This window comes from Lycium ferocissimum, chromosome 6, assembly GCF_029784015.1.
Source record: "Lycium ferocissimum isolate CSIRO_LF1 chromosome 6, AGI_CSIRO_Lferr_CH_V1, whole genome shotgun sequence".
Classification (NCBI taxonomy): Eukaryota; Viridiplantae; Streptophyta; class Magnoliopsida; order Solanales; family Solanaceae; genus Lycium; species Lycium ferocissimum.
In genome coordinates, this window is record NC_081347.1 from 58508559 (window position 1) to 58530566 (window position 22008).

General features: G+C 32.0%; 2 protein-coding genes across 2 annotated transcripts in view; both read right to left on the reverse strand.

The window, feature by feature from the left end:
- The window catches only part of LOC132059895 (serine/threonine-protein phosphatase 2A 65 kDa regulatory subunit A beta isoform-like), a 12222-nt gene extending 11743 nt beyond the window's left edge, over nucleotides 1-479 (reverse strand). Inside the window, exon 1 of the mRNA XM_059452740.1 lies at nucleotides 319-479. The gene's annotated coding sequence lies outside the window, so the exon portion shown is untranslated. The remainder of the gene's footprint in view (nucleotides 1-318) is intronic.
- Nucleotides 480-15912: 15433 nt separating this feature from the next.
- On the reverse strand, nucleotides 15913-20934 carry LOC132059896 (uncharacterized). Its single transcript, XM_059452742.1, has 5 exons — nucleotides 20502-20934; nucleotides 18032-18125; nucleotides 17277-17314; nucleotides 17064-17199; nucleotides 15913-16636 (listed from the first exon to the last, which is right to left on the reverse strand). Exons 1-5 carry the CDS (start codon nucleotides 20793-20795, stop codon nucleotides 16221-16223), a joined length of 978 nt encoding a protein of 325 aa, XP_059308725.1. The 5' UTR covers nucleotides 20796-20934; the 3' UTR covers nucleotides 15913-16220.
- Between the last annotated feature and the right edge of the window lie 1074 nt (nucleotides 20935-22008).

The window sequence follows — 22008 nt, forward strand, 5'->3', positions numbered from 1 at the left end:
ATTTTCCAAAATACTTCGACTAACCAAACATGGGAAAACTGTAAGAAAATGTTTTCCTCCATACCAAACACACCCTTAAACCTTTTACTGCTAAAAAAGGGTAACAATATCAAAATTTCAAGATCTTTTGGTTAAAAGTAAAACAAAAGAAGAAACTAAAATCAGGGATTCAAAACAAAACAAATACCCTAATGCTAAACAAATCAACTACGTAATCATTATATTGCAAGAAAAATTACTAAGTCAGGTAACATTCTTTAAGTTTTTTTTAAACCGACGTAAAAAGATTGATTAACTTGAGGTAAAAGAGAGAATTACCGGAAATGTGTGTCGCCGGTTACCAGAGATTCTAAGGCCTTGATCTTCCTCCAATTCAAGATAGAGGAATATTTTTTTCTATTGAAATGAACCTAGTGTAAATTACTGTTATTTTTCAATGAAATAAAAGGAGAAAATGATCAAAAAAAAAAAAAATAGTCTCTTATGTTTGGGAGTGATTTAAAAGAGTCTGGTATGGAGTGAATTTCTAAAAGAGATTTGTTTATAAATATCACTTTTTATATTTTTTACAATTAGAATATCACCTAACTATTACTATTTTTTTCTTTTAGTTGGTATGTTATGTCACGTAAAATTTTATTTTGTTTAATAATAATGGGATAATTTCGGAGACCCCTCACATTTAAGCTTATAATACTTACTTCCCCTATAATTTAAGATATTACGCTCACCTCCCTTATTTTTAATTTTTTGTATCTAAACTTTTTTAAATGGTAATCTTGCAACAATATTCCAAAAATATCCTTTTGTGGCGCTCATATATTTGTTAATAGTACTCCTGCATGACTGGTAATCCGAGCAACATTTCATTCAAGTTTTTAATACTATGTTTGAATTTTTTTATCTTGGATTTGGATTCATCACAAGACGAATAAACCTATGAAAAAAGTAAAATTATATAACCATTACTTTTTTCATCTAACATGAGATAATACATTTTTATTTTGAAATTTTTTTTGACTTAATTAAGATCAAAAAATAAATCATGTTCAAATATAAAAATTAGATTTTATGCACATATGCACCAAACTATATTTTATTTCTCTAGTAGTAAACTGTATTTTTATAATAAACTAATTGCTTTTTTTCTACTTATATTGCACATCTAAACTTAAATATGTTTAAGTTGTATAACAATTAGCGAGTTCTGTAATTTACAAGAAAATAAATAATGCACCTAATGAAAAGTTGAGCCCAATGGATCACTCTAGGTCGAATATTGTAATTCTAAAGTAATAATATTTTAAAGAAATATTCAATATAAAACCAAAAAGGGGCAACTTTGAAATATTGGATAAGTTTTATCATTAAAAGAAGTTTGGTTACAAAAAGTTGAAAATAAGATAGGTGAGTGTAATATCAGAAACCACAAGGGAAGTTAGTGTTATAAGGCTTAACTTGAGGGTAGGTCGCAATTATTCCTATTTTTTAAAAAAAAAAAAAATCTTACGTGATATGGCATGCCAACTAGGAGAGAATGAGAGTTTTCGTATTTAGTATATTTTGAGAAAAATATTGATAGTTGGGTGATATTCTGGTCCTAAAAGAAACAAAAGTGATATTTGTAGGCAATTCTCTATACATGGGTAATCTTTTAGGGAATCTACTCTAAAGTATGTTATAAACAGTTTTAGTCCTTTAAGTTTGTTAAAATTTACCACTTTTGGTCTCTGTCAAATATTTAACAAACTTTATATGTTAGATTTGACGGAAGCTTAGGAAAAAAAAATCTAATAAAAAATAGTAGCAAAGTCTCATCAAGTCTTATAAATTGCAACATAAAAATTGTGATGTACACAAAAAATAGATAAAAAGTAGCAGAAATTACATCGAAAAAACAGCATAAAACTCTAAAAAGAGGCTAGAAATATTGTACCTCTAAGTATGAGTTCCTGCTAAACTCTTTTTTGTTTTTTACAGTTCCCATCAAAACAAACAAACAAACTTTGTTAAATATGTGATGAGAGACTAAAAGTGTTAACTTTTGACAAACTTAAAGAATCAGTACTAGTGAGAGCATATTTAGAGACTATCTTCAACCTACTCCCAAACATAAGCGATTATTTTTAGGTAAAATTTCTCAAATGACTATCTTATTGTAGCTTCCTACCATTTGTAACTACCCTTTTAATTATTACCATTCGAAGCTGATTTCTGGCCGATTTGTGTATGTTTTCGCGTGTATTTGTTGCCACCAAATACATGAGGATGCGGTAAAAAAAAAAAAAAAGGCTCCTTGATTTTAGCCTGTAACGGTGGTGGTATTAAATCAAATATTAATATATTTTTACTCTTCTTTTTCACAAAACAGTGAATATTCCCTTTCTTACACGTTTCTCTTCTTCCATGCATTCTTCAACATTCAAACGTAAAAATTCAAATTTCAAATTGAATCTTCAACAGCTACAAAATACATTAACAAAACAACACGATCAATCAACGGCCAATGTATTTGAAGTTTTCAATATTGATTTCGTTTTTTTATTTACCCGTTTATTTGATAAAGCATAACTAATGTATTTGACGTTTCCAATCAAACTCTATGTATTTTATATTAAATATCATGTATTTGTGTGAGTAACAATTTGCATCACCCATGTATTTAGTGGTAATGTATTTGAAGTTTTCAATATTGATTTCGTTTTTTATTTACCCATGTATTTGATAGCATAACTAATGTATTTGAAGTTTCCAATCAAACCCCATGTATTTTATATTAAATCTCGTATTTGTGTGAGTAACAATTTGCATCACCCATGTATTTGATGGGATTAATTTGAACAAAATACATAAATATATAGAAAACTTACCATGTATTCGCGTCATGATGTATTTGAAACTAGATAGCTGATGGAATTAATTTGAACAAAATACACAAATACATAGAAAACTTACAAAATACACCACCAACTACAACAATTGGTAGTTATATCATAGAACATACACAAATACATATATTTTTCGTCTTCTCAAACCCTAAAAAACTTTCTCTCTCCCCTTCTCTCGTGTGCGCCGCCATAACCACCACCATGGCCTGAAGCAAAAACAATCACTTCCACCAAGTTGATTTTGTGGAAGAATCATAACACAAATAGCGAAAATTTCACGAAACAAAGGAGATGGGATAGAACGTGAGTACTTTTAGACTTCTTTTTCCTTTTTTTGAAAAAAAGAAAGAAAGAATACCGCGAATCTTCTTGATTGGTGAGAATGGAACTGAAATTTTTGCAGAAAGGTGAAGAGAGGAAAAAGACGATCATAAAAGGTAAGAAGTTATGAAAAATGAGAGAGAATGGTAATGTATATTAAGTGATTAATATTGTTACCATTAAAAGGGGATATGGGATTGGGGTGCTAATTTTTAAGTGTATTTGTGAAATGGTAATTCAAAAATTACTGTGTGGCTATAATAGTTAAATTAGAAAAGTATTTAGTTATTATTAGTAATTAAAATAAAAGGTAGTTATTATCACTAATTATGTATTAGAAGTAGCTATAACGCGTAAAAATTTCTTATTTTTAGCATTTTCGCAAAATGGAAGTGTTTGGACCGAGCACTTCGATTTAAGCCAATGAATACGACTTTGGACTTGAAAGGCCTGTTTGAAATGATTAACTTTCACAAATATACAACTTTTTAGATTAACTTGAAAAGGTTCAGTGGGCAGTCTATTTGGATTGGACTGTCATATTTTACTTGAGATTAACTTTTTTTTTTAAATCAATCTCTATATAATAGAAGAGGCAAAACAACAATAGGATGACAAGTGTCATCGCAGGAAAATTTCAATATTAAAATACAATAAAACAAATTCACCAAAACTTACAAAAAAAAAAAAAAAAAAAATCAGAAAACCGTATGGTTACAACTTTCAGTACTTTTTACAGTTTCTATTGTTGAAGATTTGTGTTTGCGGAACTTTCTTCAACTGCTTTTGGTTCTCAAAGTTTCAATCTTTGCGTTTAAAAGTGTAAAAGGTGATAAAGAGTCAGAATATCTGGGTTCGATTTTTCCTATTTTTCTTTCATGTTTTGGTTCTCAAATTGTTAATTTTTACACTTAAAACTGTAAAATATGATGAAGATCAGAGAATTTTATCATCTGGTTTCGCTTTAATTTTGCCTTTTTTTTTTTTTTTTTTTTTTTGCGTAATATGGATAAAGCATTCTTTCAAAATTAATGTTCCAAAAGTTTTATGTAAAATTAATGTGACGAAGCTTGCTCTGTAAAGTTTTTCTTTGGGTCTTTCTTTGTTTGGTTGTGACGTTTACCTGGATATAGGTGTTGTTGGTAGTTGTATTATTAATATTTTGTCTTTCTGATTGAATCTTTGTTGTTCAAATTTGCCTAATGAATTTGCTTAATCGAATCAGTTATTGGCTAATGAATTACCTGTATTCTCTTCCTCTCAATGAAGTTAAGCTAATTTGAATCCAAAAATGGACTTCAAAATGGATGTTCTTTCCAAAAATGCAAGTCAGTCAAACATATGATACTATTCATGAGTTTTTGGCCTCTTGGATATAATTGTTCATGAATTTTGTGACTATTTCAAATGAGGATATTCACATCATAATAACAGAAGTAGCTGACAATTTGAATTTCAGAGTTAGGAATTTGAAATATAGTTGTTTAGTATGGTATAATGATTTTTTACCCCTCTGTACATACCACTAGAAGGGTAGAAGGCTATTTTGATATCATTGTTTTTATTAATGCGTTTTATATCCGTCCTACTTACTTCTGTTTTCTTTCTAGTGTCCACTTTTATGGAATTTGAGGGATAATAAGGTGTTGAATTTGGTGAAATAAACTTTGAATTGTATGGTATTTTTCCAATTTCATCTCTAATAATAACAAGTACATCTAAGACATGTAAAGAAAGGCGAGGCCTCTGCTTTTGCCATGTTAATGATATTATTTTTGGAATAATGATGTCACTGTCAATATCCATAGGGTAAACACTCTTTACTGTTCTCATATTCTTCTTTTGCAATTTTTATTTTCTTTTACCAACTTGAAAATAAACACTGCATCTAATCGTATTAGCATATTATTTATTTATTTGTTTATTTATGTGAATGGTGAATTTTATTAGGTTCTTGAATATTCATTTTAGTAGCTGCTGCTTCAGTTGAAATTAGTGCAAACATGGTATTGCCTTTTAGTTTTTTTATGTTCAGTTTTTATAGGTATTTCATGAGCGCTGAAACTATTTACTGCATTATTTTGCAAAGAGAGACTGTTTCTTATTGTTGTTTAATACTTACTGGAGAAATTCTGCAAGTTATTATTTTGTCGGAGTACTAAAGGATCAACTTTTAAGTTTAGTGAGTATTTGGCCTCAAGCACGTCATTGATGCATCTAAATCCTTTATCTCCACTCATGTGGCATAAGTTCCGTTTTTTCCTTTCCCTGAAATGTTTGAACACCTCTATAAATGGAAACACTCAAACATCACCATAGATTTGTGTTTAGAATTTTGAGTTCATTGTATTTAGATTTTGCAAGAGTATTATTCTTATGGGTTTATACTTTTGGTGTTCCCAATTCTCATAGTATTATTGTTACAGTCTACAATCTTAGTTCGTTGAGTTTAGATTTTGCAAGAGTATTATTCTTATGGGTTTATACTGTAGTACTCTCTTTTCTATTTTTCATCTTTGCTACCTGTGATTTCTATGTTGTAAATACTGAATTTGATTTCCTTTTCATGTTATGATTGGGTTGTGTATTCTTTGCAGGACAAAAAAAATATTATCCTCTTTTACTGATAGGATACAAATAAGTATAGCAAGTTTCCGCAAGTGGAGCAGTTAAAGAATCACTTTAACAACCTTTAATTTATTTTCACGTATAAGAAGAGTATTAATAATTGACTTATGAAGAGAAAACACATGATCTCATCAAAAATGGAAATTTAAAAATACTCAGCCACTTAACAAAACTAAAAGAATTCTTCACTGACTATTAAACATGAATACGGTGGTTCGTTTCGACCTTCATTTTTTTTAATGAAGTTAATTCACTTGTGATGAACGAAAGATTACGGTGATAATGGCTTTTTAGTGTAACTGCTTCTTTCATTTTCCTGATAGCACTTTCTATTGATTATATGTTTACTTGCATACGTGCAGGTATCTTTGTACGCCCAAGTAAAATTTTCCACTTTTTAAGGTAATTATTGACTTTCCTTTTGAAATTGATTATGTTTTTGACTCACATATGTGCATATAGGGAACGACGATGCAATTACTTCATCTTCTTCGGAGATGAAGTTCCACATAGAGAATCTGCCAACTAGATGCCAAAAGAAGCTCGGATCGATGACGACTAGAAACTCCTAGATTTTTTGACAAAAGGAACAAAGTGACTATTTCCAGCTTCTAAGATCCTGTTTGGGTGGGCTTAAAAAAAGCTGCTATATGGCGTTTTGAACATAAGTTCGCTTTTAGACAGTTTTAAACAAATCGGGCAAATTATTATTTTTGGCTTATTTTTAGCAAAATGGCTTATGTTCTACTTTTTTATTAAACACTCAAAAAAAACAAAACAAACTTATAAACAACTTGTAAGCCAATCCAAACGGGCTCTAAGCCATCTATTGTTGCTTAGGTCTCTGGGATATAATCTCCCTATTTTTTTGGTAGTTTTAGTTTATTGTTGTGAGAAAGTCTTTTATCTTTTTAATGGCTTAGTAGGATCCTAAAAATTTGAGATTTTGTTTATTGTTCTCTGTAATGGTAAGACAGGTAATTTGATGTTATCTTAGTTCTTTACTACTATCTTTTCCTTTAGAAAAACGTTACCTACGTGCGTATATCTATGTCGATGATAATATGGAGGTGCTTGATTTTTCATTTCATATACCTCATCATTGACTTTACAGAATAGGAAGAAACAGACATAAGAGATATAAAGTAAGGATACTTCACAAAGCTAAAAGCATCGTTTAATTTGATTGAGTACAAGCAAATGAGTCGGAGTACCTTTCTTCAAATGGAGGAGTCATATAATTTTATTGAAATTAGGTGTATTAATAGGAAAGGCTTTGCGTTTCACATTTAAGTGGTTAAAGTTGATAATTTAACCAACATAAGCTGATAGTGTGTAAGAATAGTCATTATTAATGCAGTGGTAGTAGACCTTTTATTCATTATAAATAGTTCATAGTAGAATTACGAGGTATGTGTAACCAACAAAGATTATATTTTCTATTATAAAATCAAGAAATATAATTACTCAACACTGTCTCAAATGTTTTGTGCAATGCGCGGGTACGAAGACTAGTGTGGAGAATGGTCATTTCCTTTCTGTGCTAATGTGTTAGTATTTTGGAACTTGGGCTTCATTTTGAATTTCTTCCATTATAGACATCTTCAAACAAACTTATGTAAGCAAGTTCTCTAAGCGTTATTCCCAAATAGTTGGTATCCTTAATATGGATCTCTTGCTTTTATTATGCTCTATTCTTTGATAAGTTTGCGTGGATTTAAAGAGATTGTAAGTCTTCTGAAATAACTCATTCCATGTGATTTTAGGTTTATCCCGTCTCCTTTAACACTTCCAATCATTTCGTCTCAAGCAATCTTCTATCATTATGTCCTATATATGTGCTACTTGTACCTATTATTATTTGATGTTAATCATTCCTGTCTAGTCAACCTTGCATGGCGACCAAACATCCATCTTAATATCTGTTTTTTGGTGATACTCATCTTGTGGATATGTTGGACTTTAGAGGCATAAAGTTTACTCTCATATGGCATTGCTGGTCTATTTAACTTGTCTTCCATTTTGGTGGGTATCCTCCTTTGCATAGCATTCTCATAGCTCTATCTGTTACATCTATCATACTATTCTTTTGGATCATAGTCTAGATATCTAAATTTACCACATTTAAACACTGTAATCCCATCTAAATTTTGGAGCTCATTTTTCTTCAACAGTTATTAAAAGTAAAGTTACGTGTAGTGATCTTTTTTGCTTTAAAAAACATTGAATTAATCTAGAAAATAGTTCATAGTAATTGTCTCTTATGCTCAACAAGATATTCCAAGAAACAACTATTCCAAGTTTAAACAATGTCTAATAATTTTGAGTTTAACTATCAAATATGCTGAAATAGGATCATCCTTCATCATTTTGAGTTTACACTAATTTCCTTTTTACTTTAGATGTATACCTCAAACACATGTTTAACGACATATATATGTGATATTAATTGTTTTTACTAATTGACACGGAATGCACGTGTGGCGCACGAAATGCACATATGACGCACGCAGAAACTAGTTTTATTAAATATACTTGAGACCTCTAATTGGCTTTAGGCTATCAATTATATGAAGCCTCCCTTGCCTATACAGTTATAAATATGCATCTATAGTTTTACCCTTCCACACAGTTATATATTTTCATGAGTTCTAGTGCATAAATTAGCTTTAAGTGTATCTATATATCAAATCGGATGAGCTAAGATAAAACATAATCATGTTGTATTTAATCTTTTTATTTCTTTATTTGGACCTTATAGCGAATCCTATCTGCTGTGTAGATGTAGATCCAAAATGTTCATTTTCACATTTCTTTTGTTTTCAAACTATGCAAGGTTTTCGAGTAGTCATGGGGAACATTGATTATGAACTTGGAGCGATTGTTGATTAGCATACGGGTATTCGGAAGGGCACGTTCACAATTGATTATGAAGTTAATGAATGTTCAGTGAAAGAATCTCTAACCCATGCCGAGGCTATAAATTTTATAACTGCCCTGAAGAATTTCAAAGGAGAACCGTCTGTTGTTGATGGGTTGTTTGCTATTAAAGACAAAGAAACGGGTAGGGGGAGTGGCTCTTATAGAGCCATTAACCTCGTTCGAGACTTGGTTACATACACAAAAAAAAACCTAATATGTGGAGGTGGAATAAGGACAAAACCATATGCTTCGGTCTTGGCTCAAAATTCAAAAAACACTACTAAAAAACAGTCAAAAACCGACGGATAAGAAACTGACAGAACATGGTCCGTCGGTTTTGATCATGTCGCTTTTAAAAAGTGACCGTGTCTTGTTTTTTTTTTTTTTGCGACGGACGATTGGTATTCGTTATGACCTCTATCGATTTATATTGAAAAATTTAATTATTGTATTTCAATATTTTATATTTAAAAAGTTAATAATACAAATATTATTAGAAATCAACGGACTGCATCGGTTTTTATTTAATATATAATTAATTTTATTTTCAGAAACTGTCTGTTTTTCGGGAAAAAAAAAAAAAGAAAAAAGAAACCAGCAGCAATCTGCTGCATTTTCTGCAGCCACACCCGCCAAAAAACTAGCACAAACCAGTAATACAATTTCAGCTACAAACCAACACTAAATGTTTTCAAATCAATTCTAAAAGAGCTAAAACACATAAAAACATCCTAAGTAACAATCAAACACATCAAATACGATCTAAAAAGTCCACCAAAGTTAAAACTATTCAAATTATTCCACCAAAAGTACCATTAACTAGTTCTATTAAGTTTAACACAAGTCCATAACTGAAATCCAAACTAAGGCAACTCATCATCCGGTGTTCGGGCTACGAATTCACCGTCCTCATCCATGTCTTCATCATCTTGTGTGTCGGGGGGGGACGAATGCACACCAAATCGTCCATATGTAATTTGGCTTAGAATTTGTGCTTGGAGCGATTTCAGGTTCTCTTTCAATACCCTATTTTCGTCAACTCTTTGTGCCTCGATCGCCGCTAATTTTCGAATAAGTTGTTCGATTAGCTGCGACCTGAACACCATCTACTCCTTTGGCCTGTCGAGAAGATCCTTCACCTCACAGTCCTGACTGAAAGTGACTTGAGTTGTTCATGGGCCCAGACCGTATGTTTCACTTTTTGTACTTTCAACCGGCTCTACACCACAATTCTATCTCTAATTCCGGTGAAGGCTGGGTCGGCTTGCCTTCAGGCTGAGTTTGGTTGTACTCCTGCACTTGTTGCATATACTGATTCTGTATTTTAAAAATAAAAGTTAGTATATAACGAATATATCATAATTAGACTTATATAATTACTTAAATAACAAAATTATCACTTACATAAGATTCCTCAGCCCTGCCCTAGACCCATTCGACCGGACCCGACTCTTGCTTTTTCTTTTTTATGTGGGTCTTTAGGAATAGCTCATCCTAAGTTAGAATCTGTCCCGACATCTCTTTCTATAAAAAGTTTAAAGATAGAATTAATAACTCAATAATAACATATTGATCGTATATAAATTTAAAAGTATAAAATTACTTAGCATTTTCCTAGCCACGGGCCCTGACTTCTTACACATGCAGTGTGCAAAGATTCACCTTTCTGGGACACACGGGCAAACTTTACTTGCTCAGACTTGCCGATAAACTTAGGAGTTCGCCAATATGCTTTAAGTTGCTCCCACTATCCGTCGGTTAGCCGGTTGAGCTTCTTCATATACTTTCTTGCCTTCGAAAATTAGTTAGACAACCTTGCACTCCCCTTCTTCTCAAAGTTCATAGCAACCCTTTTATTTGTATTGGATCTTATGTGCACAACATCTAAAAATCAAATGGCGAATGTTAGATGATATATAAAAGTAAATTAAAGTTATGAAATATATAACAAGAAAAAGTCTTCAAAACCAACCCTACACATTCTTGACAAATACGTGTAGATTCTTAGACAAATTCAAACAAATACACATCAATAACATCCCAAATATTGCATAAATAAACTAACACTAAACCTACATTCTAAGAATCACAAGCAATTCAAGAATTTTATTTTATTTTTTTTAAAAAAAAAAAAACCTTAAAACTTACCTTGATGATTAGGGGGTCATTGTGGGCTAGGGTGGGGCCGGCTGCTACTTACCATTGGTGGGGTAGGGTCGCGATGGGAAGGGGGGTCGCCTCGGGGGGGGGGGGGAGGGTTGGTCGCTGGTGGAGTAGGGTTTTTTTTTATTTTTTTTATTTTGGGGGTAAAAAATAAAATGGGGAAAATAAACCCATCTGGTGTGGGTATATTAAGAAAACCGACGGACACACCGACCCTGTCCGTCGGTTTTTTAAAATTTTGACCTGGTTTGACCAAAAAAATTAAAAATTTAAAAATCGACATACGCCGTCGGTTTCTTAAAAATAAAAAAATATTCTTTTATTAATATTTAAAAAATGATTTAGAATTATAAATTATGTTTTATATTTATTAAAAAATGACTCCATCCACTGGTTTTTAATTTTCAATTTTTATTTTGTTTTGTTGTAATAATTTTGGCGGAATTATAGGCGCAAAATTTTGCGAACCACGTCAGTTTTTTATATATATAAAAAAGAAAAATAATAATAATAAAACATAAATACCGACGGACTGGGTCGGTTTTCCGTCGATTTTTTAAGTGACGCAGTTCGTCGATTCTAATAACTTTTTTGTAGTGAAAGTGTTTCGGTGAGTTCCTACTTTTATTTTCCGTTGTAAATCTTCTTTTTAGAAATTAATCTATACATTTTTTTGGGAAGACAAATTGGCTCAGCATTAACAAAGTTGGGGTTGCCCACTAAAACATTCAAAATGGAGTTATGTTCAACAAAGAGAATAACATTCGAATTTGAAACATTTTTCTTGATGAGTGTGTGGGTGTGTTTACTTACCTTATTACTGTCATAAATATATATATATATATATATATATTTTTTTTTTTACGTTTTTCCTCTATGATTGATTCACTACTAATGTATTTGCTTCTCTAATACTTTTCTTAGGAGCAGATGTTGAGAAAACATCAGATACCAAGGAGGAGAAACAGAAAGCTCCAGCTAGAAAAAGAAAATGGGTTGATGGTATGCATAGATTATATTCTTTTTTTGTTGTGATTCATTTAATATTTTTCTTGCTTCTTTAATATTTTTCATGTGAATTGTAGATGAAAAAACTGAAGAATGTTCATGTAGAGTGACAAAATGTATGACATGGCGCTCCAGCAATACAAAAGAAAACAGGTTGATGGTATGCATAGATTATACTCTTTTTTGTTGTGGTTCATTTAATATTTTTCTTGCTTCTTTAATATTTTCATGTGAATTGTAGATGAAAAACCTGAAGAAGATGATCCTGTAGAGATACAAAATTTATGGCATGGTGGCGGTATTGGTGTGTGGAACTCCTTATTTTTGGATATTATCTTCTTTTAGTTGTGCTTCATTAATATTGTTCTTGGAATTATAACAATAAAAAAAAAATTGTTCTTGGGATTTGTAGTTGTGGAAAACATAGCTTAGATGAAGTAGCTAAGCAAAAAGCCAATGCGATAAAAGAGACATATTGGGTTTCTTAGCTTTGTTTAATGAGGTCGTAGGGCATGATCCTTGCTTCCGTAATCTCTCTGGTGATGTCAAGATGTTTAGGAGCTTGTTTACTCAACTGGAAAGTGATACCGTGAGGTGTATATTGTCTTTTGTGTGTGCCTTTAGTTTCTTTAATAACATTGATGAAGGTTTGAATTTTTTACTTTCAGTGAAATGAACAAAATGGCAAAAAGGTTATACAACGCGATAATTTTTTGGAACTAAAAAAGGGTTGCAATCTTTATTGACATGATGGATCAGTTGATACATGATAACTTGTAAAAGTTTGGGAAAGCTAATTTTCTGGTTTCCTATACGAAATCTACCTACAACAACTGGAATGATAAATTAAAAAAAAAAATAGGGAAACAAGAGTCAAGAAGAACTGTTACGACTTTGATGTGCCCGGTGACGTGAAATATCAAAAATCATTTTCAATCATCGGGCTCACCAGAAATTATATGGTTCACCGTGAGCAATACTTGACAGAAGCTAATGCGCTTCAGGAGGTTTTGTTTTTGTTTCCGGATCTTGTCGTGGAGACATACCTTGAAGTTTTCAAAAAAATCAGGTCAGAAGAACTTTGTTTCGTCGATGGACCGTAAAAATATCATCCAATGATGTAAGATTCCTTCCGATCTTTTTATTCTATTATTTGTTTGAACAAGAAATGCTCTCATCTTTTATTGATGTCTATTACTCTAGTGATTTAGTATTTAATTAGTAGTCAGTGTAGTTAAATTCAGATAATTGTTCATTCTCCGCTTTTCCTTCTTCTTAGTTGTAGTATAATAGTGTGTTTCGAATCTATTTTATAGCAATTGAGGTACAATGTTTAAATTACAGTCTATCAAAAATCACAAAAGAGATAATTTCACCATTATTGCTAGTTTGAAAAAGTAGATTTTGAATTTTGAACATGAAAACTGAGTTTAAATCAAGTGGATGTTATTAGAAAAGTTTGAAAACATTGCACCAAAACTTTCTTTGTTTACTTTCGTACATGTAGTACTATTAGTTTCACCTAGAGTTGTCAAAACGGGTTGGCCCAGCCCATCGGAGCTAGCCCACACGGGCTTTGGAATTTGACTGGTCAGACTGGGTTGGCCCATCATTTTGATGGGCCTTAAAACAGCAAGCCCAACCCATCACCCGTGGGCTGCGGGCCTGGCCAGGCCATCCCACCTTTTTAAAAAATATTTTTCATAATTTTTTAAATTTAAATACTAATTTAAAAATGATAATACAAAATTTTATAAGACAATAATACATGGTGTTACTACTTGCTAACCGAGTTTCAAATTTACAAAAAAAAAAAAAAATCTAATAATACTTATAAGTTCGGCTTCAAGTAAAGATTGGTTGTATAACTTCAATATGAAATCTCTACCATTCTATGCTGATATCTTGGGTACAATCGCACAAGAAAGCGATCTTGCTGGACATAAAACTTTTGCGAAATTGAATAACTTTTGGCATTGTTAACATATTAATATATGATATCACTCGAACCAAATAGAGATTGTAATAACAGATAATGAGTAGCAAAACAACTTGTTAAATAGGAGTATTAACCTAGCTTTGTTCCAATTGATCTCAATAAAACACACATAAAAAGAAGAGGACAATATTCTATCCATTAAAAGTAAAAATGAATTCCTCAAAAAGACTTCCATGACACTTATGGCGTATCTAAGACCAAGACGTCATCTGAATATATTTGTGACAAGGTTATCTTAACATTTTCATTTTCATTACGTCTACAGTTTATATGTAATGTTATTAGTTAAACATTAAGTACTCTATTTTCTTTTTATTTTTTATTTTATAATTACATTTTTTATTTGGCCCATGGGCCGGCCCAACCCATCATCACTCAAGCCTTACTCACGGACTAAAAAGCCTCGTTCTTAAATGGGCTTCAAAAATATAAGCCCAATCCTATCAGATTACAAGTTGGGCTGGGTCGGCCCAACAAGCCTGGCCCATATTGACGGCTTCATCTCTAATTAGTTGGTGTCTCCAGTTTATTTGTTTCCTCTCTATCTACTACAATGCGTTTGTATTTGTGAAAGTGACATTCATTTTTTTAGCAGAACTATTCGTTCTTTTATGTAAAATTTTCACAAACAGCTACCTTTTAGCTTCTTCTAACAACCTATAACTATATATTCTACATTTACAATTCGTAGCTGGAGGACTTATATTTAGCTAGTAGATGCGTCGACTTAAATATAGGATAAATATAATAGAAATACACACGCTGAGAAAACTGAAAGTGCTATATTTAAGGAAACAAAATCTATTCCAATTTAAATTAAAATTAGTTTTTAATGTTCCCTGATTCACGCAAATATCCTCCCATTCCATATGTGATCTCATATCTCATTCAAACAGCTAACAAATTCAAAAAAAATTAAATTCAAAAAGTACATTCATATTTTTAACAAAAAAAAAAAAGATTCAAAAACTAGTTCATCAAAAAACTTTAAAAAATAACAATATCAAACCAATGAGCAGAGTTCGTTTTAAACGACGAATATATATATATATGAATTCATCTGTTGAAATATCAAATTCAAGTTGAGTTCATAATTGAGGTAACAACGTTTTCACTACAGCTTTTTTATATTTTTGATTTTTCTGAAATTTTGAAATATATAGTCAAAATATATGAAAAATATATCTGAAATATAGTCAACAGAAACCAGAATAAGTAATATTGAACATAATAATAAAAAATATAATTAAAATATAGCCAAAATATAGTCATAATTGAGTTCATAATTGAGGTAACAATGTTTTCACGGCAACTTTTTTTTTCTGAAATTTTTCTAAATATAGTCAAAATATATGAAAAATATATCTGAAATATATTTAAACCGAATAAGTAATATTGAACATAATAATCAAAATACAAAACGAAAATATAAGTTAAATACACGGTGAAACGTAAAAATCAGTATAGAATCTTCCCTTTTGTTGGGAATTAGATTTGAATTATGAGTGAAATTAATGAGTAGTTAATTAGAGATAAACAAGGAAGTTGAACTATTATAAACTAATTTGAAATTGAAGGAAATTAAGGGATCTTGGGCATAATGGCGTGTATTTAGGGGATAGGAGAGAGGGACTTTTTTTTGACTTAAATTTAGGGGTGTGGGAAGTTATCAGATGAGTGGTAAAAAAGTGATAACTATAGGAAGTAAATAATTTATATTTTAGCTACTAAATATAATTATTGTAAAATTTAGTTATGTTCCATAAATAGGTAATAATGTAAGCTATGCCAAGTAAATTTTACTTCTTTTATTTCTTGACGGTGTTATGATGAACTAAGACAATTCTATGCACCTTGACTAATTGTGAATTTATAAGCTACCATATACAACAGCATCCATGACACTCGTACAACCAAACGATACAAATACTCAAGTCAGATGGGTCAAATGCTAAAGTTCTTCAAGAATCAAGTACCAGCAGCAAGAGCAATAACCACAATCGATTAAGAATGGCCATAGTAGATTTTCACCGTTCCTCTGCCAAATTTTAACATACAGTATGTCAAAATAAAGTCGGCAATGTCCAAACAGTGGGTGCGAAGTTCACCATACTCCACGACAAGAAAACCGGAAATGTCACTACCCTGAAGTGGAAGAAGATGCATATGGCAAAAATACAGTGGACATACCCCATTTTTGCATGGATCAGAACAATCGATGAGAACATCTCAACATGAAAAATATAGGTATTAAATACATGCATTGAGTCATTAAAACATATATATGCTGTTTAGTATTCCTCTTCAGGATCCAAACAAAGGCAGTAAGCAACCAAGCCAACAACTGGAACATATCTGAGATATCTCACTATGCCAACCTTATCTTCCTGTATGTTTTGCAAGTTGTCTCCTATCAACCAAGGTTGGAATATAATGTAGAGACAAATATCCCATATGAATGCATACGCAAGTCTTTCAGAGGATAGATAGCTGCGCAAGAACTCCAATCTATCAGATATAGTCCCGAAATCACCATCTCCTCTCCCATAAATGGCCCAAAATGTCGATAGCAAACAGGCAGCTCCACCAACCAGTCCAACAGTAGATGCACCACGAGTCATGATCGAACCTAGCTGAGAGGTTTCTCTTGGAGGGTGCTCTGAGTCGACCTTATTTAGCCGAATAGCCATGTATGGTATTAAAAATGCTGCATCAAATTCGAAAAAGTTCATTAATAAGTCTCTTGTCAAACCAAAGTTTATTCACAAAAGGAAAGAGTTACATCTGAAGGGGACAGAAAATCAAAGCCGGCAAGGAGAAAATATCCAGTAATATTGGACCAAAAAAAAAAAAAAGGGCAGCCCGGTGCACTAAGCTCCCGCTATGCGCGGGGTCCGGGGAAGGGCCGGATATCTAGCTCTTGATTGATTCAGAGAAGTTTTAGAAAGTAAATGAAAATATTTAATAGCCATGCCATCTTAATCGCCTAAACTCCTAGTCACTGATAGCGTTTTCACTTTAGCTCCTGAGCAAATTTGATCAAAGCAATTCCAGTATAATCAGGAAATCATATTATTATATATCAAGCTTATCATCCTTGCACAATCAAAAGTACGTATTTGCAAAGTGCATACTGTTTGTGAGGAACATTTGGAAGCCCCATAGAAGATCTAGTGATCCTTTGAATCTGTCTCTCTTACGATCAGTGAACAGTAAAGGAGCAAACATGAAAGTCCAGCCAATTACAAAATTGAACAGTCCTTCAGACATCTGGAATAAAATCAGAGCGGAATGTTAAAAATGAGATCCATGCCAATGAATAACTTTGTACTTTACAAAGTACTTACTGGATGAAGCACCGGTGCCTCCATCAAGTGGACACCCCCTACTCTGCCAAAGAGTTCATTGTGTAAAGTTCAATGTCAAATTTATGGTAAAAGACAGAAGGAAAACTGAAATGAACCCTCTGAACTGCAATGTTCATATCAGTAACTGCTTAATCTGCAAATTTTATGCATCTAAAACAAGCAGATCAAGTTGACACACAGTGGAAAATCATCAATTCAACATTGCCAGTGTACAGAAAGGTTCTGTTAAATGCTATAACAAGAGGAGATGATCTTAAAGTCATATGTTTCTTAACTAGAAAAAGAGTGGTAAGTATATTTAACATTTTGAATGACACAAGTAACCAAATTCAAAAGACGTGAAAGATGAAATACAACACCCAACTAACTCAGCCCTTGAAAGATCAAACAATGGTGGAGGACCAAGACACATTTCATTGTTTGACAGTTGATATTTCTTGTTAGGGTATGTTTCAATATTGAGAAATGTAGATGATAAAATAGGCATTAATGATAAACCAAAGGAAAGTTGAACAGTTAGAAAAGAAACCAGAGTTGAGAATTCACCAGCAAATGTAAAGAAAACAATATATGCTCATGAACGAAGCCGACTTACTGTGAGTGCCATAATTGGCACCCGTTGCTAAAAGAAAAAGCAACGAACTTAGCATCCATTGACCAGAAAGGAATGCAGGGTAACTACTAAAACTCTTGCGTAAGACAAATCTGGTATAGCTAATAAGAATTCAACATACCAGCATTCAAAAGAGGCAGGATGAAGAAGAAATTGAGGGAAAGACCAACCAGATCATTGACTGTTTCTGAATTAATTGCCCACACAGGGTCTCCCTGCATCATATATAAAAATATTTTCAAGTAAATATGAAGTTGAAAATTCAGAGTTGTTGGTTGTGGAAGTGTATAAGCAAATAGAAGTTTATGAACAACACATATTCATGTCTCGCTTTCCATGAGCAGCAAAGGGGGAGAGGTGGAGGAACCAAATTCACAAGTCTTACACGCATCTATCACCAATTATAACGGCAAAAGACAACTATTTAATAGGAAAAATGCAAATTCTTCAGAAAACAGAGTAACAAAAGACATGCAATCACAATGGGCTAAAACAAATTTCTAAGATTCTACAGCAGTATTTGGACCTATAGACGTATATTGCATTTACTTTTTTAGCTTTCTTCTTTTTCCCCACGCCATGAAGAAAATCTGAATCTTTACACAATTCTGAAGTTTGACTATAGGAGTATCAGAAAAGTAGTTACATGTTTAAGTAGCTGAAACGCAGGCACAATAACATCTCCATGATAATCGGTCTCCACAGTATGGTGTAAAAGGTTTTCAGCATATTCGAGGATTTGCTTGTAAGTCAAGTGTCTTTCTTGCTTGGTTTTCCTTTACAATACTTCTGGCTAAGGGTAAAGTTAATTTCCAAGTATCTAAGACCAACAGATATAAGCCGTGGAATGCACAAAATTGACACTAGTGAAGAGTGAAAAGTAGTCTCACATCAAATATACAGATCTACCAATATTCTAAAAGCATATGTTCAACCATGCATTTGCCTCAGAAAGAAAAATTTAAGTAGTATTGTAAGAAATGAGCCCAAAATAGCGTAATGAATATAGAGGATTCGTATAGCAGACCCAATTAGTTTGGGTTGAGGCATAATTAATTGATTGATCGACATGTTCAAACCTGAGATTGGAGTTGTCTGCCCCATTTAAGTGTTAAGATCCAATCCTAGAAAAAGTACTCTGCTTGCCGAACTTCCTTCCTCATTATTTGAAAGCCCACCCCCACTCAAAAGAAATATTAAAAGAAAGATGTCCAAGCACCTTTGTGACCTAATAGGCTATGAAGTTGGAAAGAAAATTATAGGATACCTCCTAGCAGATTATGAAAAATGTTTTAGTGACTTCTTTCATCTGTATAAGTTTTGGCGGACAAAGCTACCCGATACCTGATAGGAGGATGTGAGACCCAGTGGTATACTTGAGGTGTATGTATCAAACCTAATTTTAACTCATTGAGCATGATATGCTAATAACAGCGAAGTTGACACAAGAAAATGGATGGTAATGAACAACTAAGAAACAAAAAAATGCTGCCTTTTTATACCCCAACGACACAATTTCACCATAGCATAGGCCAAGCTTCAGAGTGGTAAAAACACCGATAAAAGAAGAAAGAACGATTACTAATAACCAACAGATGTTACAGATGATCTACAAATGGAAAATGCTTATTTGTATGCTCCTGCAATAACCTCGATTAAAATGCACGATAATACATCAATGAGAAGCATATCACATTACTCATTAGTAGTCCAAAGATAAAAATAATTCAGTTTACATTTGTATGAATCCCTCAATTCTAACATAAAACTTACATATTTGAAAACTACCTAAAACGACTTGAAGTTACAGTTGTTATAACTAAAACTATTTCAGAAGTATTTGTAAACTATAAATATAAATAAACATTGACTTCCAATGAGTAATAAGCTACTCCCTCCGTTCCAAAATACTTACCAAGTTTCGCTTCTTAAGAGTCAAACTACATAAAAACTTTCACAACGTTTTCACAATACTGATATGAGAAAAATTGTAACTTGTACTCCCTCCGTCCCAATTTATGGCGATTGTTTGGACACGGAGTTTAAGAAATAAAGGAAAAAAATTTAAACTTATGATCTAAAATAAGCTATAGATTAAATGGTCATTTTAAAGAATGGTTACTAAATATAGGAAGGTGCCGTTCTATCGTCACATAAATTGGGATGAAGTTGAGTACTCCCTCTGTCCCAATTTATGTGGCACTTTTCGTTTTCCGAGATTCAAACTGTACGAACTTTGACCAACATTTTAGAATGTATTTTTTCACCAAATTGATATGAAAAAAGTTGTAAATTATAGTACTTTTCATGCAGTTTTTAAATATATAAATTTTAATATTAAAAATATTAAGTTAATCTAATCTAATTTAGCTTTAAAGTTTTAGTCAAATTGACTCTCGAAAAATGAAAAGTGACACATAAATTGGGACGGATGGAGTAGTATTTTTTGTAACTAAATTTTAATATTAAGATTTTAATAAATTTATCTTATCGAATTTAACTAGGAAGATTAGTGACTCTAGAAAAGTTAAACATAACAAATATTTTGGAGAGGAGGGAGTAGTATGAAATGAAAGAGAGGAAGTACGTACAGGTGCATAGGGAAGTAAAAAGAGCCACAACACATAGACACCCTCAGCAGTCCACAATATAGCCTGTGTTAATTTCCTCAACTTATCATCCCTTTCAATAATTGAATCTACCTCTCGTCCACCAGCTCTAGTGGTTCTCCAGCAACCTAGACAATGTTTTCCTAATTGCAGATTCTTCTTGGACATGAATTTCGCATTTTGGCCAAATGGGAAATTATTTTGTCTGCTATGGATAATAGATTGATGTGTGTAGTTGTTGAAAGAGTTGGTGCATAACAGACTTGCTGCCTGCATTTCCGAAGTTGGCTAGTCAAAGTGATTTCTAACCCAGTTAAGTTCAATGCTTTCCGTGATAAGAGGATGCTGAGGTGGGCCGTAGGCTACGTGGCACGTTGTTTCCCCTTCTTTATAGTTGGTCGTAAAAGCTCTTCCCTTTTTCAGTTTGTGAGCTGATCTGACCAAACTTATAAAAACTGAATATTTTGACTAGTACTGCAACAACAAACAACAACAACAACTCAGTGAAATCCCACAACATAGAGTCTGGGGAGGATAGAGTGTACACAAAACTTACTCCTACCTGCGTAGGTGATTTTAAAAGACCTCGCTCGAATTTTGACTAGTTCTCCCTCTTTCCTAATTTATACAGTATTAACTACATAAACTTTGACCAACATACTTATTTTCACCAAATTATAGCACTCTTCATATGATTATCAAATTTGATGAGGGTATATTTAAACTAAAATTATAATGAAAGGAATATATTTGGACAAGAAGTATAACGATGAGTATATTTAAACCACTTCTAATAGTACAGGAGTATTTGGCCCTTTTCCAATTGTAATTTAAAAATGGGAAAACTGCATATGTATATACATGTTAAGGAGAAATATTTACGAAACGTGACGATAGTTTTCCTTATTTACAAAACATAACGATATATTACGAAACATACGAATTTTCATATATTTTTCGTTTTTTTATTTTTTTTCCCAGAAAATATATATTATTTTTAAAAATATAAAAAAAATTAAAAAATAATTTTTATATTTAAAAAAATTATATTTTTTAATTTTTTTGCTCAAAGACTTAAAAAATTACCTCAAAATTTTGTGTATAAAAGCTGCATAAAAAATGTATGAAATGTGTATGTATGAGCGAAATTTTTAATATAATTTTCATACACAAAATTGTGAGCAAAAACTTAAGCCTTGAATAGTGTATGAAAGTTGTTACAATGTTGTTGTAGCTGTACTAATTTTACAGAAACTTAATATGAACATTATATACGAAAAATGTGAATGAAATTCTAACTCTTGAGCGAGATATACACATTTCATACCATTCTCATGCATAAAATTTTGAGTGTAGTGTTTAGACCTTGATCAAGATATACACACTTCATACATAAAATTTGAGCGAACTTTTTGAGCTTGAGTAAGATATATACATTTTATACACAAAAATTTGAGCGATTATTTTAAATCTTGAATGTTGTATCAAA